The 16,428-nt window shown below is 39.0% G+C and overlaps 1 protein-coding gene across 2 annotated transcripts in view; it reads right to left on the bottom strand.

Moving 5' to 3' along the window:
- Positions 1-1,139: 1,139 nt before the first annotated feature.
- KCNC1 (potassium voltage-gated channel subfamily C member 1) overlaps positions 1,140-16,428 on the bottom strand; it is a 332,323-nt gene continuing 317,034 nt past the window's right edge. The window contains exons 3-5 of one of the 2 annotated variants that reach the window (XR_015308415.1): positions 5,124-5,814; positions 3,353-3,408; positions 2,444-2,462 (exon numbers count right to left, since the gene is read on the bottom strand). Coding sequence is in view for 1 of the 2 variants with exons in the window: in XM_086956057.1 (XP_086812183.1) it covers positions 2,398-2,462; positions 5,626-5,814 (254 nt within the window). In the remaining variant the exon portion in view is untranslated. Of the gene's footprint in view, positions 2,463-3,352; positions 3,409-5,123; positions 5,815-16,428 lie in introns of both variants that reach the window. The other variant, XM_086956057.1, reaches the window with a different exon arrangement.

The raw sequence follows: 16,428 nt of genomic DNA, 5'->3' as shown, positions 1-16,428 counted from the left end.
TGTTAATTGACATTGATTGGAATGATCCTTATTTGTGGCTAATTCATACTGGCTTTCATCCTGATCCCTCGATATGTTTATAGTCCACCAAGTTCATCTCATTCATTGCAGTTTAAAGTATTTGTGCCAATATTTGTGGCATAGTTTGCATATCTTTTCAAACTTTTTGCGGCATTCATTCCCATTCTATCATACTTCTGAGATCGTGCACCAGGTCACCTGCTGTGCCATATCTTTACTTCTGGTTGTTTGGGTCTCCCTCATTTGTAGGTTATTCACCCCTCACCCCCCTCACCATGGAGGGCACAGTAATAAAGGTCATTGACCATTTTTCCAACACATACACAGTATTTCCTAAAACCACAAATCTGATCTTGTTTTGAGGGAGTTTGGTGTTGATCAGAAGTACACCAGCCAAACTTCCATGAGACCAGGTTTTCTGCAAAGTGGGCCGGCCAATACCTGGATCAAGTCGAAGAAATTAGACCCATAGTGTCCACTGTTGTTTGGGAAATTGAGAGGAGCTAAAGAGAGAGGAGGGAGAGGGTTGTGAGGAAAGGAGCAGAAGAAATGGTGTGGATAGCGGGAAGAAAATAGAAGGAGTAGTGTGAGTAAATCAGCAGAGGAAATAAGTAAAGGAAGACCAGTAGCAGAAGAGAGGAGCAAAAGGGATATTACCGAGAGCAGAGGAGCATAAGAGTGATAGAATGAAGCAGAGGTATTTTAAGGAGTTGAGGAGCGAGTAGAGACCAGTGGAGTAGCTGAAGACTGAGACTAGACAAAGAAAGAGAGGGTGAGGATGAAAAGTGTCACCTAGACAGTATCAACCTGATAGTCCTCACTAATGGGGGACACAATTATCACAACTGCTGTCTGGAGAGGACTAATGCTCAAGGCAAGTATAAGGGAAGTGGTTGGACTTGTGGTCTCACAAAAGGGGTACACTGTATTAGCTATAATTCTTTGATCGGAGAGGAGGTGAGCTTTTAAGGACAGCCGTACCATTTGGACAAATGTAAAAACATTTAGGTAATGTCAGGCATTTCTAGATCATAAGGTCTCTTCCCCTTATCAATATCAGAAAAAACGTGAAAACATACAATTATCAGAAACACTGCAAATGCATTTATATTTAAAATGTTTTTATTTATGAAATGTGTGCACACATTTATTATTGATATTTAAAGAATACTATACCTGAATAGTTTTTTCCCTCCTTTAATTTGTTTTTCAGGACTGTTCAGGCTCTAGACAGTAATTTGTTTCACAATGTGGCTATATATCAAATGATTGGTTATTTTGTTCACAATGTTGCTATTTATCAAATACTCGCTTTTTTCCATCTGCCATGCATTAAACAAGCTCTCTGGAAACTTCATCCAAATGGATGTCATTCTTCTAGTTTTCTGTTGCGCCACAATGCATGGCATGCATTTAGCATGTGTGAGCCACCATTTTGTGAAATCTGACTATGTCAGAAAATAAATATGTCATACAATATGCAGCAAGCATTCAATCCATGATATAAAATTTATTTCATGCTAGATTTGTTTTTTTTCATAACATTGTGCATGCAGTTTTACTTAAAGTACTAAATTGCGTACAAGTTTATCTTGTGTCTTAATCTGCAAGATATGGTTATATTCAAGTTTTATCCTAAATTTGTACAATACGTTCCAGCTTCAAAATAATACTTTTTGAAAAGTCATACTGCTTTTTTTATATGAACTATCTGTTATGATCTTCACATCCGATATGTACATCAATAAAGTACAATAGAACCAGAGCCAGTAATTTGATCTAGAACATTTACAACCATAAGGTACAAGGAAGGGTTCCATGTGTCACAAGCATGCCAATGGAAACAGACAAGGGAAACCTAGTCCTCAAAATGTACACAATTGCATTTGTTTCAATGTTATTTTGAATTCCACCTAAGTAAGCACATATGAAGGCCTAGTCAATATGACCGATGAATGCCTGATCGCACTTTTTTAAACCAATATCTTGCAGCTTTCACACGAAAAGTAGCAATCCATGGCAAATTAATGTACAGATGCATAATGCTTGAAGTTGGCTACAAGAATGTATATACATGTAAAAGACTATGAAAGAAAATATATAACCCTTTTTTCTTCTTAAAAAATTTTATGTTTTCAGTTTTTGTTTTGTTTGTTTACTTCATGCAATTCATGCAACACAACCAACATGTCTTCTACAGTTTGTAAGACTTTGGCCGTAGAGAAAGCCTCCGTCTCCAGTACAACTCCTTGATCATGTGACGTTGTCCGATAAACCTGCTTGGAAAGAGCGTGTCCAGACGAAGAGGTCTTCAATGCCTGCACAATTCCAGAAAGATGCGTGTTGGCCTCCATTTTCCATCGGCATTCCAACTTGTTAAGTCACTCTGACTGCCTCTGTTTGCATATACTTAGCAATGACAGGGCTTTCTTTGCAAAGATCTGTATGTAAAGAATACAATGAATACTTGAGCTTCTTCCATGCTCTTTCAACAAGTTCCGATTAGTTTTTTAAAAAAGTCAAGGAAGGGGCATGCAGATGCAGGCATATTTGTCTTTAAGTATATGTCATTAAAGCAGCCAGTCATACTCGTGATCAGTTTATATTGTATATAGTATTGCTTTCAATTTATCCAATACCATGCACATATTAATCCCGCCTTGCGTGTTTGCTCAAACTCCTGCAGGGCTCTTATGGCTCACAATATCCTGAGAAAAGGGATTAATCAAATATTGACAAGTTTTATGGTTTATACAATAGGGAGCTGATCCATTTCATGTGAACCAGTGGATCCCTGAGGATAATGCTAGAATTAGGACTCGGACAAGAGTTACTGTTAAGCAATGAACCGCTTCCGCCTTCGTCCAGATCATAAGTAGCAAACAGGGTATGACTTATGAGCACTAGGTGATGCCCCCCCTACTAATTTGCTTAATTTTTCCTGTATTTTTGTTAAAACTCAAAATAATCATCAAACACAAGACACTGCAGTGGGATATGACTTTGACCTCTGGAATCAATGTAACATAGAAGAGACCAGCCGGGTATAAAGCAGGGTTGTCTAACGTAAGTCCAGGTGGGCTGGAAACATGCCACATTGTCAGGATAGCCACATAAGGTACAGGTATGTTGAATCTATATAAAACTTATTCCAATAGTGTTTAGTTTTGACCTCCAGCAAGGAGCCGGCCTCCTGGATTTGCATTAGACAACTGCATAGATCTTAGTAGTTCATTTTTGCTCCTGAATCATGCTACGCAGTGAGTTGGATGAGAGACCATTAATGTCTTGAACAAAAGCTGTAGCATGCCGAACCTTTAGACAGTCCTACCACAGTTCCATTTATGCATCTATGTTGGTAAGGCTCCATGACATTTGACAACCTTCCTTTAAAAGTTAAAATGTAAAGTAAAGCACTGTGTGAACAACATCAAGGACATATGAACATGGTCAACTGGTCAACATAGTCTCCAACAACTGTTCCATGCACCAACATGCTATGAGTAAGATTATCAAACAGCAAATATAGAAACACAGGCCATGCATAGTATGACGGTTGAAATCGTCAGACTTGGCGCATTAGTTCCATACGTCTTTTAGAAATTAATAACGGAATGCAAAAAAAAATCTAAAGGGTAAAATCATGCGCAAACACAATTAAAGAGTGATTGAGTACTCCATGGAGCAAGTGTTGGCTCGGCTAGTCCATCTGCTTTTTTGAACTCTTTGCCATACATTTTTTTTCCCTGAGAGACATAAGCTACTCATAGACAGGTAGTTCTTTTCATAGCACCTGGAAATCTAAATTTGACGCTAGTAAAACCTAGTAGAAAAAAATATACATAATGAAAACCCTTTGTTTTTTGTGTGCTCATTTGTCAGTTCCCAAGGAGGCAGCCCAATTAAGCCCAATTAAGTTTTGTAAATTGGGTGAGGGTGGAAGTGAGTTGTATAATGAAACATTATAACAATTATCTTCATCAACGTGTGGCTTTGGTCGCGTTGTGAATTGATAGGTAATGATGTGCAAATATTTTTTAAGTTAACTGATTTGCTAGTCCATTCCTTAGCATGGTAATGGGGTATACTGAGCATGGCTTATCGTGATGGGTTAGAATGTCTCCTGTTGCCATAGTGATAATATTCTTTGTTCACAGCAACATAACTTAAAACACTGAAGCATGCAGATATTTGTTCATTCCGATACATGCACACAAGCACAGCAGAGCAAGATGACGTATAGTCGCACGCAATGAAGTCGGGTTCAATGAACATTCATGAGGCTTGGAAACGTGGTCCTTATGAGCCTACCATATGCTGACTTATTTAAATTTAGCCAAAGTGATTCTTCTTTGTCACCGCATTGCTCATGTCTTCTTGAGCAGTGCAGAGTACGAAAGGTACATCCTTCCTACCAAAAGATGCACCTTTTCGAGGAACCACATAGCATTCCAGGCAACCAAAAGCCCACTTTGGCTAAATAATCATATTCTGTATTGATCCAATACAGAAAATTCCAACGACTTGCAGCAGAAAATATACCATAGCTGAAACACAATGTATACTAGATGTTGTGGGCCAACATTATAGATACATAGGCTAAAATTAGTATTTGGCTAGGTAGAGATTGTTGCCCATTAAAACTGCCAAATCAACACTCTAAACATGGCAGTTTTATGCATTGCTTCTATATTTGAACATACCTGTTAAGACTTTGTTTATATTGCACATTATCTGCAATGTAGAGCGTATTTACTGAGGTTGGAGTATGTTTTTCATTTGATGAAAAATGGCTAGCAAAGTCTATGAACGTTGCTATTGTTTACTGTGGTAATATATATTCATATTTACAAGAGTCTCAATATTTAATATATGTCTACAGCACTTTATCTATCTGAGCTTTAATAGGCTGGAAAAAGTGACTGAAGGAAAACACAAATCCATTTCAATTTGTCAGCATATTCAAAGCTATAAAAATGTGAATGTGTGGCAGATTTTTAACAGTCAGCAGTCAAATGACTCTAGAATGGAAATATGAGATTGATGAATTAAAAATGAGCCCCAAACATTGGCGTTTGTATGGGAAACTTAGATTACCATACCTATTTGAATCCCTGTTAAGTGCATTGAGCTCAACATAAGAAAGACATTTTAAGAAGTAGATTAGACAAAGACAAATCTAATATAGTCTGTACAGTGGTCTGGACCTTAAAGAACCCTTAAATAATCAATCACAATATTGTTACCAAAATTTAAATATTGAACTCTACAGCTTGGTGGTAATAATTCCAAGACAAATCTTGCGCCTTAAATATTTGAGGCATTCTTAAAAACACTTCGCTGAATCTCACCAGAAAGGCCTGCAAGTAAATTGGCAAGCAGCTTCATTCAACTGATGAAAATTCTAAGAGTCTTTGATTTTCATTTAACTGTTTCGATAGAAATACATTAAAAACACATTTTGTACACATCTACATAGTGATTTAGATACATAGATACTGATATACAACAATCCAAACTTAAGATAGTATTTTGAGAAGCTTGTATACTCTAAACATGGCAAAAGATCACTAACCGTGTGGTTATATGACCTAGACTACATACCCTTTCTTATTCCTCCTTCAGGTGGACATGGGTACTCCCTGGGTGATAGGAGGAAGCATGGTCCATCTCTCTTCCGAATGCTAGAGTGGGTATAGGACAGGGCCTCGTCAGGCGATAGTGCCTGGTCTATGTGGGGGCAGTCTTCGTTTGCCAGCGCCGCCTTAGCCATCTCGCCATTCAGTTTCCAAGCTTCAAACATATAAGCAAAAGGCCATTGAAAAATATTGTTTACTGCAGGTTTGTTTCTGCATTGGGTTAATTGTTAATTTTTACAAAATAATGTGTTAACAAAAGGAAGCACATTTTTTCCAAATCACAATTTAAAATTTGTGAGGTTAAGAACAGAGACATGTAAAGAAGAGTTTGACATTGTTCTACATTATATTACTGCTTCCTCTGTAGGAATCGTTATTAGGGTATTTTTATCTGAATTCTATGCTCTCTAACTATGAGGAAAAAATCTTCATAAATGAATTAGAGAATATATATTTTGGGTTATATGATGTAACTTTGTAAACTGAAAACTGACATTAAAAGGCCTATGCATACAAAAAAGATGAGTGCATAAAAAGGTTATTGGACTTATACAAAACTTTATGATCCAATATCTTTGAAAAAAGCTAAATATTTCAAAAGCATTAAAGGGCAGGAAACGTAAAAGTGATACTAGTTGACACACATTAGCTAGTGTCTTACTTATCATTGGAAACTGCTATTTGTTTTTTGCGTTTTAATTGTATATGTAATGTGTTTTGGAATGATTACAGCCAACATAGTAATATAGAATGACATACCGTGTGAAAATTGCATACCCCTTTCTTACGAAAAAACGTCATTTTACTGTAGTATTGTATACTGAGCATTTATAAAGACTGTTTGGAGGCCTTGGTTTTGCACTGACAAAAATTAGTGTGATTTTGCCTCAACCACTTTATTTCCCTGAGCCTCTGAGTGCAAAATGTGTGCCATACACATCTAAGCATGTAAGAAAACCTAGATCTACATCGTTTTAACTGGTGCTACCACCACCCTTTCCCACTACACTTTGGTGCCTGTAAGTGTAATCCATTCTCATTCGGGCACTACACAACGTGGTGTTTGATTTACAGCGCCTCGTGTTTGCACCTGATAACAGAAATGTAAAAGTCTAAGATCGCCACAGTCCTGGATCTAAAGCGCTTGGGCTATATATAAAACGAACCCACGCTGTTTAAAGAACCTGGGCAATTTGTAAAGTGTCTGTAGACTGTTCCATAATTCTCTTGGAAAAAAAAATCAATGTAGAAAACCAATTTAGATCCTATTAATACTTGGGCTATGGTTTCACAATGATATCTCTTCATGATATGGGTTACAATCGCTCAGTTGTCTCAGATGTCTTTAGTTAATTAAACTAAACGTCATGCTTTATTGAACTGTAAATGCGCGTTTTAATCTCTTTGCAAGAAACACATCAAAGGTGACACCGGACGCGCTCTGCCGTCTAATGATGGCGCCGGCTGAGAGCACTGAATGTTACACATCCTACTTAACTAGACCGCGACACAGAGAGGGAGGGCACCTCGAGTTTCCTCTTGCAAGCGGGCTGTAACATTTCAAGTTTTATCTGGTCAGCTGCTTAGCCACTTACTGGCAATTGTATTTTGGATTTCGGGTTGGTGCAGTGCTTAACTTGTGGAAAAAAGTGCACATGCCATAACGTTTTCTTAGTAGCCTACCACTAAAGCTGTCAAAAGCCAGGGGCCTCATTTATGAGGCCTTGCGTCAGTTTTGCGCTGCGGATGCGTCACTTTTTGTGACGCATCTGCGGCGTAAAACATGCGCCTTGTTGCGCCATATTTAAAAAGTGACGCATCTAGGTAGATGTGTCACTTTTTAAACCCCTGCGCCACATTATACCTGCGTCAGGTATAATGTATGCAGAGGGGGCGTTCCCCCGCAAAAAGCCTCGTAATAGTGACGCAGTGAAATCTATGAGATTTTACTGCGTCACTTTTAGGATGCTGTTGCGTCAAAATCTTGCGCCTGCCTCACAGCAGGCGCAAGACTGACGCAAGCCCTTTCACATGGGGCTTTCCCCATGTGAAAGGACGCATTGCTGGAGATGCGTCACTTTTGTAACACACTCCAGCAATGCGTCACTTTTGCGCTTACAGATGCGTCAGAAATACTGACGTATCTGTAAGTCCTTGCGACATGATGCGTCATACATTAAATATGACGCATCATTGGTGTCGCAAGGAGTGCGCAGTGAAAAGTGACGCATCGCTGTTTTCACGCAGCGATGCGTCACTTTTCATAAATGAGGCCCTAGGTGTTTCCAAATGTTACAACTGCCTAGTCTTGATTCCTACTCATGCCTCTTTCTTCCACCAACCTACACTTTCAGTCTCTATATTTTACTCTTGTAGGTTTGTTTTCATGTCCCCCTTCTCCTTTTCTCACCATTGTCCTATCTTTCTCTTTCTCTGTCCTTTTTCGGTTTTTCTCTTTCTTACTCTGTATCAAAACCTAATAGTAAAATATAAGACCAGGTCCTCAAAAATGAGTGCAAATGCCCACCACCTGGCACCAGCGACACAAATTAAGCACTGTCGGGCAGCTCGCCATTAAGATCTAGAATGGTATTATGAGCTAAGTGTGTTCATGGGGCCAAGAAGGTGCCAGGCACTCCATAATTTCATGTATAAATAAAAGCTACTTTTCACCTTCCATTAATCATGACAATATCTGATCAACTCCTTCCTCCAGTGGCATAACATAGGCCCTTGCATCACCCACGGTGCGGGAGACAGAGGGCCCGAGCACTAGGAGGCACCCTCAGCACAGTACTCTGACCTGAGACCTCCTGACTCACTCTGGAGGGTGGCCCCTCTATATACTTTGCAGACGGCCCCCTCAAGTTACGGTACGCCACTACCTACCTCCTCACAAGACATCCATTGACATCTAGGGTGTCCAGTGTCAATCCATGTTAGGTTTCGTGATAGCCGCTCACTTTGTAAATAAGTCCTATTTGCACTAATTCCATGTAATGTCGACTTCATGCACATTCTGTATATCTTACACAAATTAGCCCATCATGAACCAATGTAGAAACCTCCCCTCCTTTTCTACATTAAGAAAGTAAAATTTTATAGAAATGTTGTTCGCTGCTGCCCAAGATGAGTCCATTACGATATGCATTTGTTCACACAACTGTCTCCTTATATATTAACTTTTATTATATGAAGCACAAGTACATTGAGAGGTTTCATGTTGCCTATTGGCAACTGGAATTTTGGAAATTAAAGCAGAAGCTAACTCGGGATCAGCAGCTTGTTCAGTGATCTCCTGAATTCAAGATGGCTGCTCTGTACATGAAGAGAAATGGAATTCCAAAACTGGGAGGCTTGAGCTCCAAATGCCCAAACTCTAGTCTGAACTTTGGAGGACACAAGTAGAGCAAATTAGTATTACCATAAACTTAATCCCAACGTTCCCATTGAAAGTGGTGGCCTGAAATATGTTTGTTCTAAGCAGCTCAAATAATGTAACATTCTTTTACCATTGTTGTGGTGCATATTTCTAATATGCTTGCTCTATTTCTCATTGAATGTGTATCAAAATAGATCAGAATGATATGACCCTTTTTCTGCTCTGGTGCAAAGGTTTACCTGCTAGTGTGTTTGCTTTCAGGACCAACAATAATCATGGCCTGAAAAATGGGGCATTTATCAAAACATGCAATAGCTGTACAGTATTATGTTGAAAGTTCTAGTGAGAATACAGATATTAAGATCCTGCTTATATAGGGATGTGGAAAGATGTGTGATGACAATACTATGCTTGGCATCCCTGCACACGTTTGAACAGGTGCACAAAAGAAGCACTTACTTATTGTGCCAAGGCTTTTTGAAGGAAGGCTTTTTGAAAGAAATATTTGCTGATGGCTCAGGATTACTTTAGGAACTTCATGTAAGTAAATACAAGGATAAATGTACCACACTTTGTCACTTTCCTTGCCCTACAAATGTTTAGCATCACACTACTCAATATGATTCTAATAATTGTAAACCAGCTGTGCTCTGGAACACTCTCCACACAAAATGTTTTGGTTCCTAAAAATATAAATGGAAATTGTCTGCATTAATAAACTAAGATACCCATTATAGTAATAACAATGCCACAGTGTTAATGTAGGGCTGTGCTAGACCTGGCATCCTTAGCGTGGTTTGCTTTCAACACTCCTGTTTGCAGGCTTTGGGACTCTGCACATTTGACCACTTCTAATCAGTGCTAAAGTGCCTGTGCTCCTTCCTGAAAACATGATAGATTTGGCTTGAACACAAATGACATCTTTAGTTTACTTGTAATTTACTAGTAAAGTGGCACAACCTGTGCCTAGGGCTTGTAAATAAAATGCTACGAATGGGCCTGCAGCACTGATTGTGCCACCCACTCCTGTAGCACTTTAAACATGTCTCTGGCCTGCCATTGCAGCCTGTGTGTATTTTTAAACTCTCCTTTCAACCTGGAAAAATACACCTTTTTCAGGCCTAAGCTTTCCTTTTTAATGCATATGTCACCCATAGGGAGGCCAAGGGCAGCCCAGAGAGAGCAGGGTGCAATGTATTTAAAAAGTAAGACATGCACTTTTAAGTTTTACATGTCTTGGTAGTGAAAAACTCCTACATCTGTTTTTTACAACTGCAAGGCCTACTTCTCCCATAGAATAGTATTGAGATACCTTATTATGTTTAATAAGATATAACTTTTGTATGAGAGCAGGTATTAATATCATGTTTGCTATTTTTGGAATTGTTATGAAAAAAAACTAACTTTACGGTGAAGTTAGATTTTAAATTACAATTTTGAAAATGCTGCTTTTAGAAAGGCACCATTGTCCTGCCATAGCCATTTGGTGCTTGCAGCCTGCCTCTGGGCCACATAACCGGGTATATTTGACAGATGGGCATTGTATATTCCTCCTAGACAGCCACACACAATGGAGAGCTTAGTTGTGCCTTGATGTACCATCACTCTCAGGGTGGGAGGGAGGAGCTGGGCCCAGCCCTACTTATACTTGAATAAGCTGTCTCCACACAAAGGGCTGCATACCATCTGTATTTAGTCTAGTGCCAGGGCCAGGAAGGCAGGGCATGTGTGTACTTCAAAGGCCTGACTCTAGAAGTGTCTCTCCACTTCAAAGCACAACTGGGTAAATATACTGAACTTCAGACACCACCACATCAATACACTTCTGGACCTATGGATACTTTTCCAGGAAGAAGGCCTGCTGTGCTGCTGAAAGGACTGCTGCTCTGCTGGACTGCTGCTCCGAAGGAACTGCTGCCCTGCTGTGCTGACCAGCTGCCTGCTGCCTTCTTGCTTGGGTGAGAAGGAATGGACTTGCATCTCTTGAACCCAGACCCCAGAATGACTCCAAGGGCTAGTTGGCAGTTCTCCAAATCTGAAGCCCTAGGGACACAACAGGCTTCCAACAACTTCCAACAGCTTGCACCTGGACATCTGTGAGTCTACCCTGCCAAGTGGTGCCACCCCAGTCCTGGACCCTTGGAAGTGGGCTTAAGGTGATCTTCCACCCTTTGCGGATAAAGCGGGCCAATGCATCTCCTCTACTTCTCAGTGCATACCCGAGCAGAAATGATGCATTGAAGCTGCTGCTTGAATTGGACCAGTCCCAAAGATCTGCATCGTATGACAGTCTGTCATAATCACCGCAGTGTGATGTTTCCACGGTACAGGCCCTCGTATCCCTTGTCTACGCAGCCTTGATGATGACGCTGTACTCTGAATCGCAATCTCACAGCTCCTTGGAACAACACATCGCCTGTAATGTGTGGTGCATCCTCGATGCCGCCCTTTGCACCGCAAGTCCACATTAACAAAATCCTCAATGATGACACAGGTCTTCACACTGCAGCCTTGCTCCAGCTCGGAACCAATGCATTGCTTCGGCTGTGTGGGGCATCTTTGATACAGACCCTTGCAACACTCCTTAAATCAGGATTTAAGGGGGCTCTGTCCATCACAGTTGTCCTGAACTTATGACTTTGTCCCAGTGAGGTGTGACTAGATATCTGCAGTTGGCTTTTTGTGCTTTTTGGTGCTATTTTCACTAAAATCTTTCCAATTGCCTATGTCCAGTACTAGTGAGTGGATTTTTGTCATTTTGTTATTGTTTTATTTATTAATGAAAATGTTATTTTCTAACTTGGTGTGAGGCCGTTTTTGTGACATTGTGTTCTCTCTATTACTCTTTGAGGTGTTACGCACATACTGTACACTTTGCCTCTAAGTTAAGCCTGACTGCTCTGTGTCAAGCTACCAGAGGGTTGAGCACAGGTTAATTTAGGGTTGGCTTGTGCCTCACCCTGACAAGGATTATTTTGTGCCTCTTGACAATGGCTTGAATCCCAGTCAACCAACACCCCAATTTCTTACACGCTGTATGTTGAGAAGTGTGAAATGCCAAAACTCTTCATAGCGTCCATTGCCTCACTCACAAAACTATTTGTGCATGTGCATGAGCAGGTTCAGTTTCACATTTTTGAAAGGATGAAGGGCCTGGGGCCGTATTATAGAAGACAGCGCCAAGAGCACCTTTCTCTGCCCTAACAAGAAGGGTGCGCTGTATTACATTGCATTATGTATAATACGGTCCCTGATCCCTGATATAGGAAGACCCAGTCGCAAACAAGGATTTTCACATGTGACTGGTTTGAAATGGGTGTTCAATGTGCAAAGCGGCAGTTATGCCAATAGTTCACAAATTATCTACCGGTAAGGAGTAACAAAATGACCTGTCTAATGAATATTAAATAGGAAGTTCACAGTTTGCTACCCCACATGTTTGAATGCAAATACAGGGTTGAAGGCCTTCAAAGGCAACATATATATATATATATATATATATATATATATATATATATATATATATATATATATATATATATATATATATATATATATATATATATATATATATACATATATATCCACACAATTCCTCCAGCTGGAGAAACAAACGGGTCGCACTCCACAGGTCGTTTTTGCAATTTTTCTTTTATTTTCTTACATTCTCTTAGATTGCGGCAAGGACATCTGCCCTTTGCCGCAATCTAAGAGAATGTAAGAAAATAAAAGAAAAATTGCAAAAACGACCTGTGGAGTGCGACCCGTTTGTTTCTCCAGCTGGAGGAATTGTGTGGGAATTGTTAGCAGCGTGGTTCAGCTGCAGGGCGCCGCACCCGATCTGAGCGCTGCAGTAACGGCAAACGGAACCAGTGTGGAAGTAAATATATATATATATATATATATATATATGCATATGTATGTATATATATGTATATATATATTCACTTAAAAAAACATAGGTTTCAAGCCTTATATAGTTAGGAATTAGCATTTTAAAAACCTTGCAAATTCACTTAAAAAACCATAGGTTTCAGGCCTTATATAGTTAGGAATTAGCATTTAAAAAACCATTGAAATTGCTCCTATATAGTTAGTTGTACTAACTATATTTCGCGCACCCGCAATCCACTGCTGATTATGTCACATATTACATCATTCATGACATGGTCAGTGACATCACTGATGACATCACTGATGACATATCAAATGACATCACTGATGACATCACTTATATTGTCTTCAGCTCTACGCCTATTAGAGTAACCCTGCATTGGTTTTCGGTAGGCACATCCATTGTGATGTGCACTGTTGGATACTGAACTTACTTAAAACCCAGCCATGCATTTTCCAAGGTCAAAGGATTTTCATTTATCTAAGTTAACCACAACATAAACTGATCAAGGCCGCAGACATGATTCCCGATCGGAAGATTACCCACATAGACAGCGTGTCCTTTGCAAAGTAACAATTTGGGGTCCTATAACTTATCAGTGGTTGGCTACCACCATTGCAATGACTATGCATCAATACATTCATTTCAGTTCATAAATAGGAGAGGGACACCTATTTTACACCCCTCGATTCCGAAATAACCACAAAAGCCCTTTAAAGAGTTGGAAGATCTTTTCTGAGTCTTAAAAGGACTTTTGCACATTGTTAAAAGCCCTATTGTGGTTTCAAACCCCATGATTATATGGATTGTATTGTTTGTGACCATAAAGGATTTTGTGCATGAGGCAGTTTGTCACACATAAGCTTCTGTGTGAATAAAACATCTACTGTAGGTGGAGATTTGGAGTTTTTTGAGAGCTATTGTCATAGAACTTTATGACCAAACACAAAAAACGTATGCCCATATTCAAAGGATGATTCCAATCTCTTTCCATGATGGTGGTATGAATAAATCAATTTCTATGGTAGTAAGTAGCAGGCAACACCTCCGAATTGGTGAGGATGTGGGAATAGGGTTTCCTTCAGGGGGAAATATTTCCCGTTGGAGAAAATAGACAAAAAAAAATATCAAGTTTATTTGCTCTGTTTTTCACTGTCAGAAATATGCTTCTATATTTGTCCATGCACGTAAGGAATCCACAAACTTTTTCAGAGTTTTATCTGGAAATATTTCTTTAGGCACATGTAATGCTCTGCAGAAAGAAAAAAAGCTTTGGCAAAGACGGTCTTGCCTGTGAAACCTATTGACTTTCCCAGTGATTTCTTTCTTCTAGATGGCAGCTGCAAATCCACATGTGTCCACTGAACCCACATTTGAATTTGTTTTCTTATGCTTTAAGAAAAGTCAGTCAGCAATGGTCTCCATGAATGCCCACGAACTCTTGCCTGCCATCTTTGAAAGGGATTTCTTTAAATATATAGAAATGGATGTCCCACTGGCAAGTGTGTGCACATGCGGGCAGCCTAGTTTTTAATGATGAAAAACATTTTTAAATGACTGCCCACTGATAGCTTAGAGAGCAGTGCTGAAAGCACCGGGGAGAGTGTATTAATAAATATAGAGGCATGGTAGTGGAGAGGGAAGAGCCTGATAAAAAAAGGAAGTAGGGAGTGGGGTGCAGAGAGAAACAGAGAGAAATAAAAGAGTCTTTCAAATGCACTGCAATTCAAGGTCTTATGTCAGCAGTTGAAGGATACATGCCACCGATTAAAACAGTGAGCCTGAAATGCTACTGGGCAGAACAAACATAAGAATAGGGAGGGAAACCGTTGAATAAAGAACTAGAAAGGAAGATAGACAAGAACGCTATCAAACCATGAATAAGGTGCTAAGCCAAAGCCATTTCTAGGTATTGCATTATTGATAATAAATCTTCAAAATGTGGAAAACACACAATCTTGATTCATCTGTTTTCTTTCTCTCTTAATTTCTGCCTCTTTATGATGTACAGCATTCAGTTACACTCAAGCCATGTGTGTGCCTTAGAACTACAAATGTATCTATGTGCACAAACATGCCTCTTTTATTTAAAAATGCGTTACCTAACCTTTGCATTCAAAAAACAAAATTCATGAAAACTTGCTGCTGTTTTACTGACACTACTGACAGTTCATAAACAATGCTCACCAATACCTTCTTATAATGCACACTTGATTTGTACAATATAGCTTATGTTATAATTATTTTTGACTGTATTTGCATTTCTTATTTGTTATGTTCATATTCTGTTTATTTTCTAAACCCACTTGATACATTGTATATGAGCCTACTGCCTTCATTGTTTTTTATATTCTGCACATTGTTGTAATTCTTTTGTCCTAATAAACTTCTTCTAAACGTAAAAAATAATGCACACCTGATGTGTGCCTTTTGCTATTACTATGTTGAAGATTTGTACAACTGGGGCAAGATTATACGTTAGCTTTGCCTCCATGGAGTCGAATTTTGCACCAAACTTATCAGCTGTCAACCAGTAGAAAACTATATTTTTACAGAGTTATAATTTTGAAAATTGTGTTCTTGCAACAGTAAGTCACTACTCACTTAATTTTTGTACTTGTTAGTTGGTGGAAATGGCAGTGCAAAAATTACACTGAACCAAGCCAATGTTACCTAATTTCATTACTTACTATCTCATTCCCTCTACGTTTGTACTTGGTTACTCCTCAGATTTGTGTATCAAATAGTGAATCTACTTTACAAATTTGCCCTTTAATTAGTAAACTTAGGACCGAAATAGGGCGGTGAACACTAAAAATAAAATGTCAATATTTTGAAATGTAAATAAACTGGAAGATGAAAGGGGCACACACCTTGAAATATACTTTAGAAAATAAAGTTTTCTCAGGAGCATCTGCTCCAGACTCTTTTCACAGGATTCCACCCCATAGTCAAGGTATAAAATAAAACTTTGTAAAGTGTACCCTTTTGCTGAGAAATATCCTTACCATTAGAGCAGAGTCACTTTACATTGAACTGTGTCAGATAAATACATATGTCATGTTTGGACTTGTGAGTATGATACAGTCGACATTTGAGAGAGGCTTATATCTGGTTATATAATGATGAGTCAAGAAAGACAAATCACAATGTGTGTAATGTGCTATAAAAATGAACATGTTCCATGGTCAGGTATATGTAGTGTGCAGCCCATTAATGCAGACTTCTAAAAACAGAATCCGAAAGGATGTATTTTAACATTTCACTGAAGAACTCCCACCTTTTAGCTCTAATGCTATTTTTGTTTCTCCCTACCACTCATCCATTTTTGCTAGCACAAGCCTGTTCCAGCAATCTTCCTGCATTTTATGATTATCACACAATTCTGATTGTAAACTACACCCAAGAATCTGGGTGGATACCATATATTAAACTATATTTAACATATTAATTATTCTTGCTGTTTAATTTGCTTTGTCACTACTTGCTGA

The sequence above is a fragment of the Lissotriton vulgaris genome, chromosome 2_1 (assembly GCF_964263255.1).
Source record: "Lissotriton vulgaris chromosome 2_1, aLisVul1.2, whole genome shotgun sequence".
Lineage (NCBI taxonomy): Eukaryota > Metazoa > Chordata > Amphibia > Caudata > Salamandridae > Lissotriton > Lissotriton vulgaris.
This window is presented reverse-complemented; position numbering and strand designations above follow the sequence as displayed.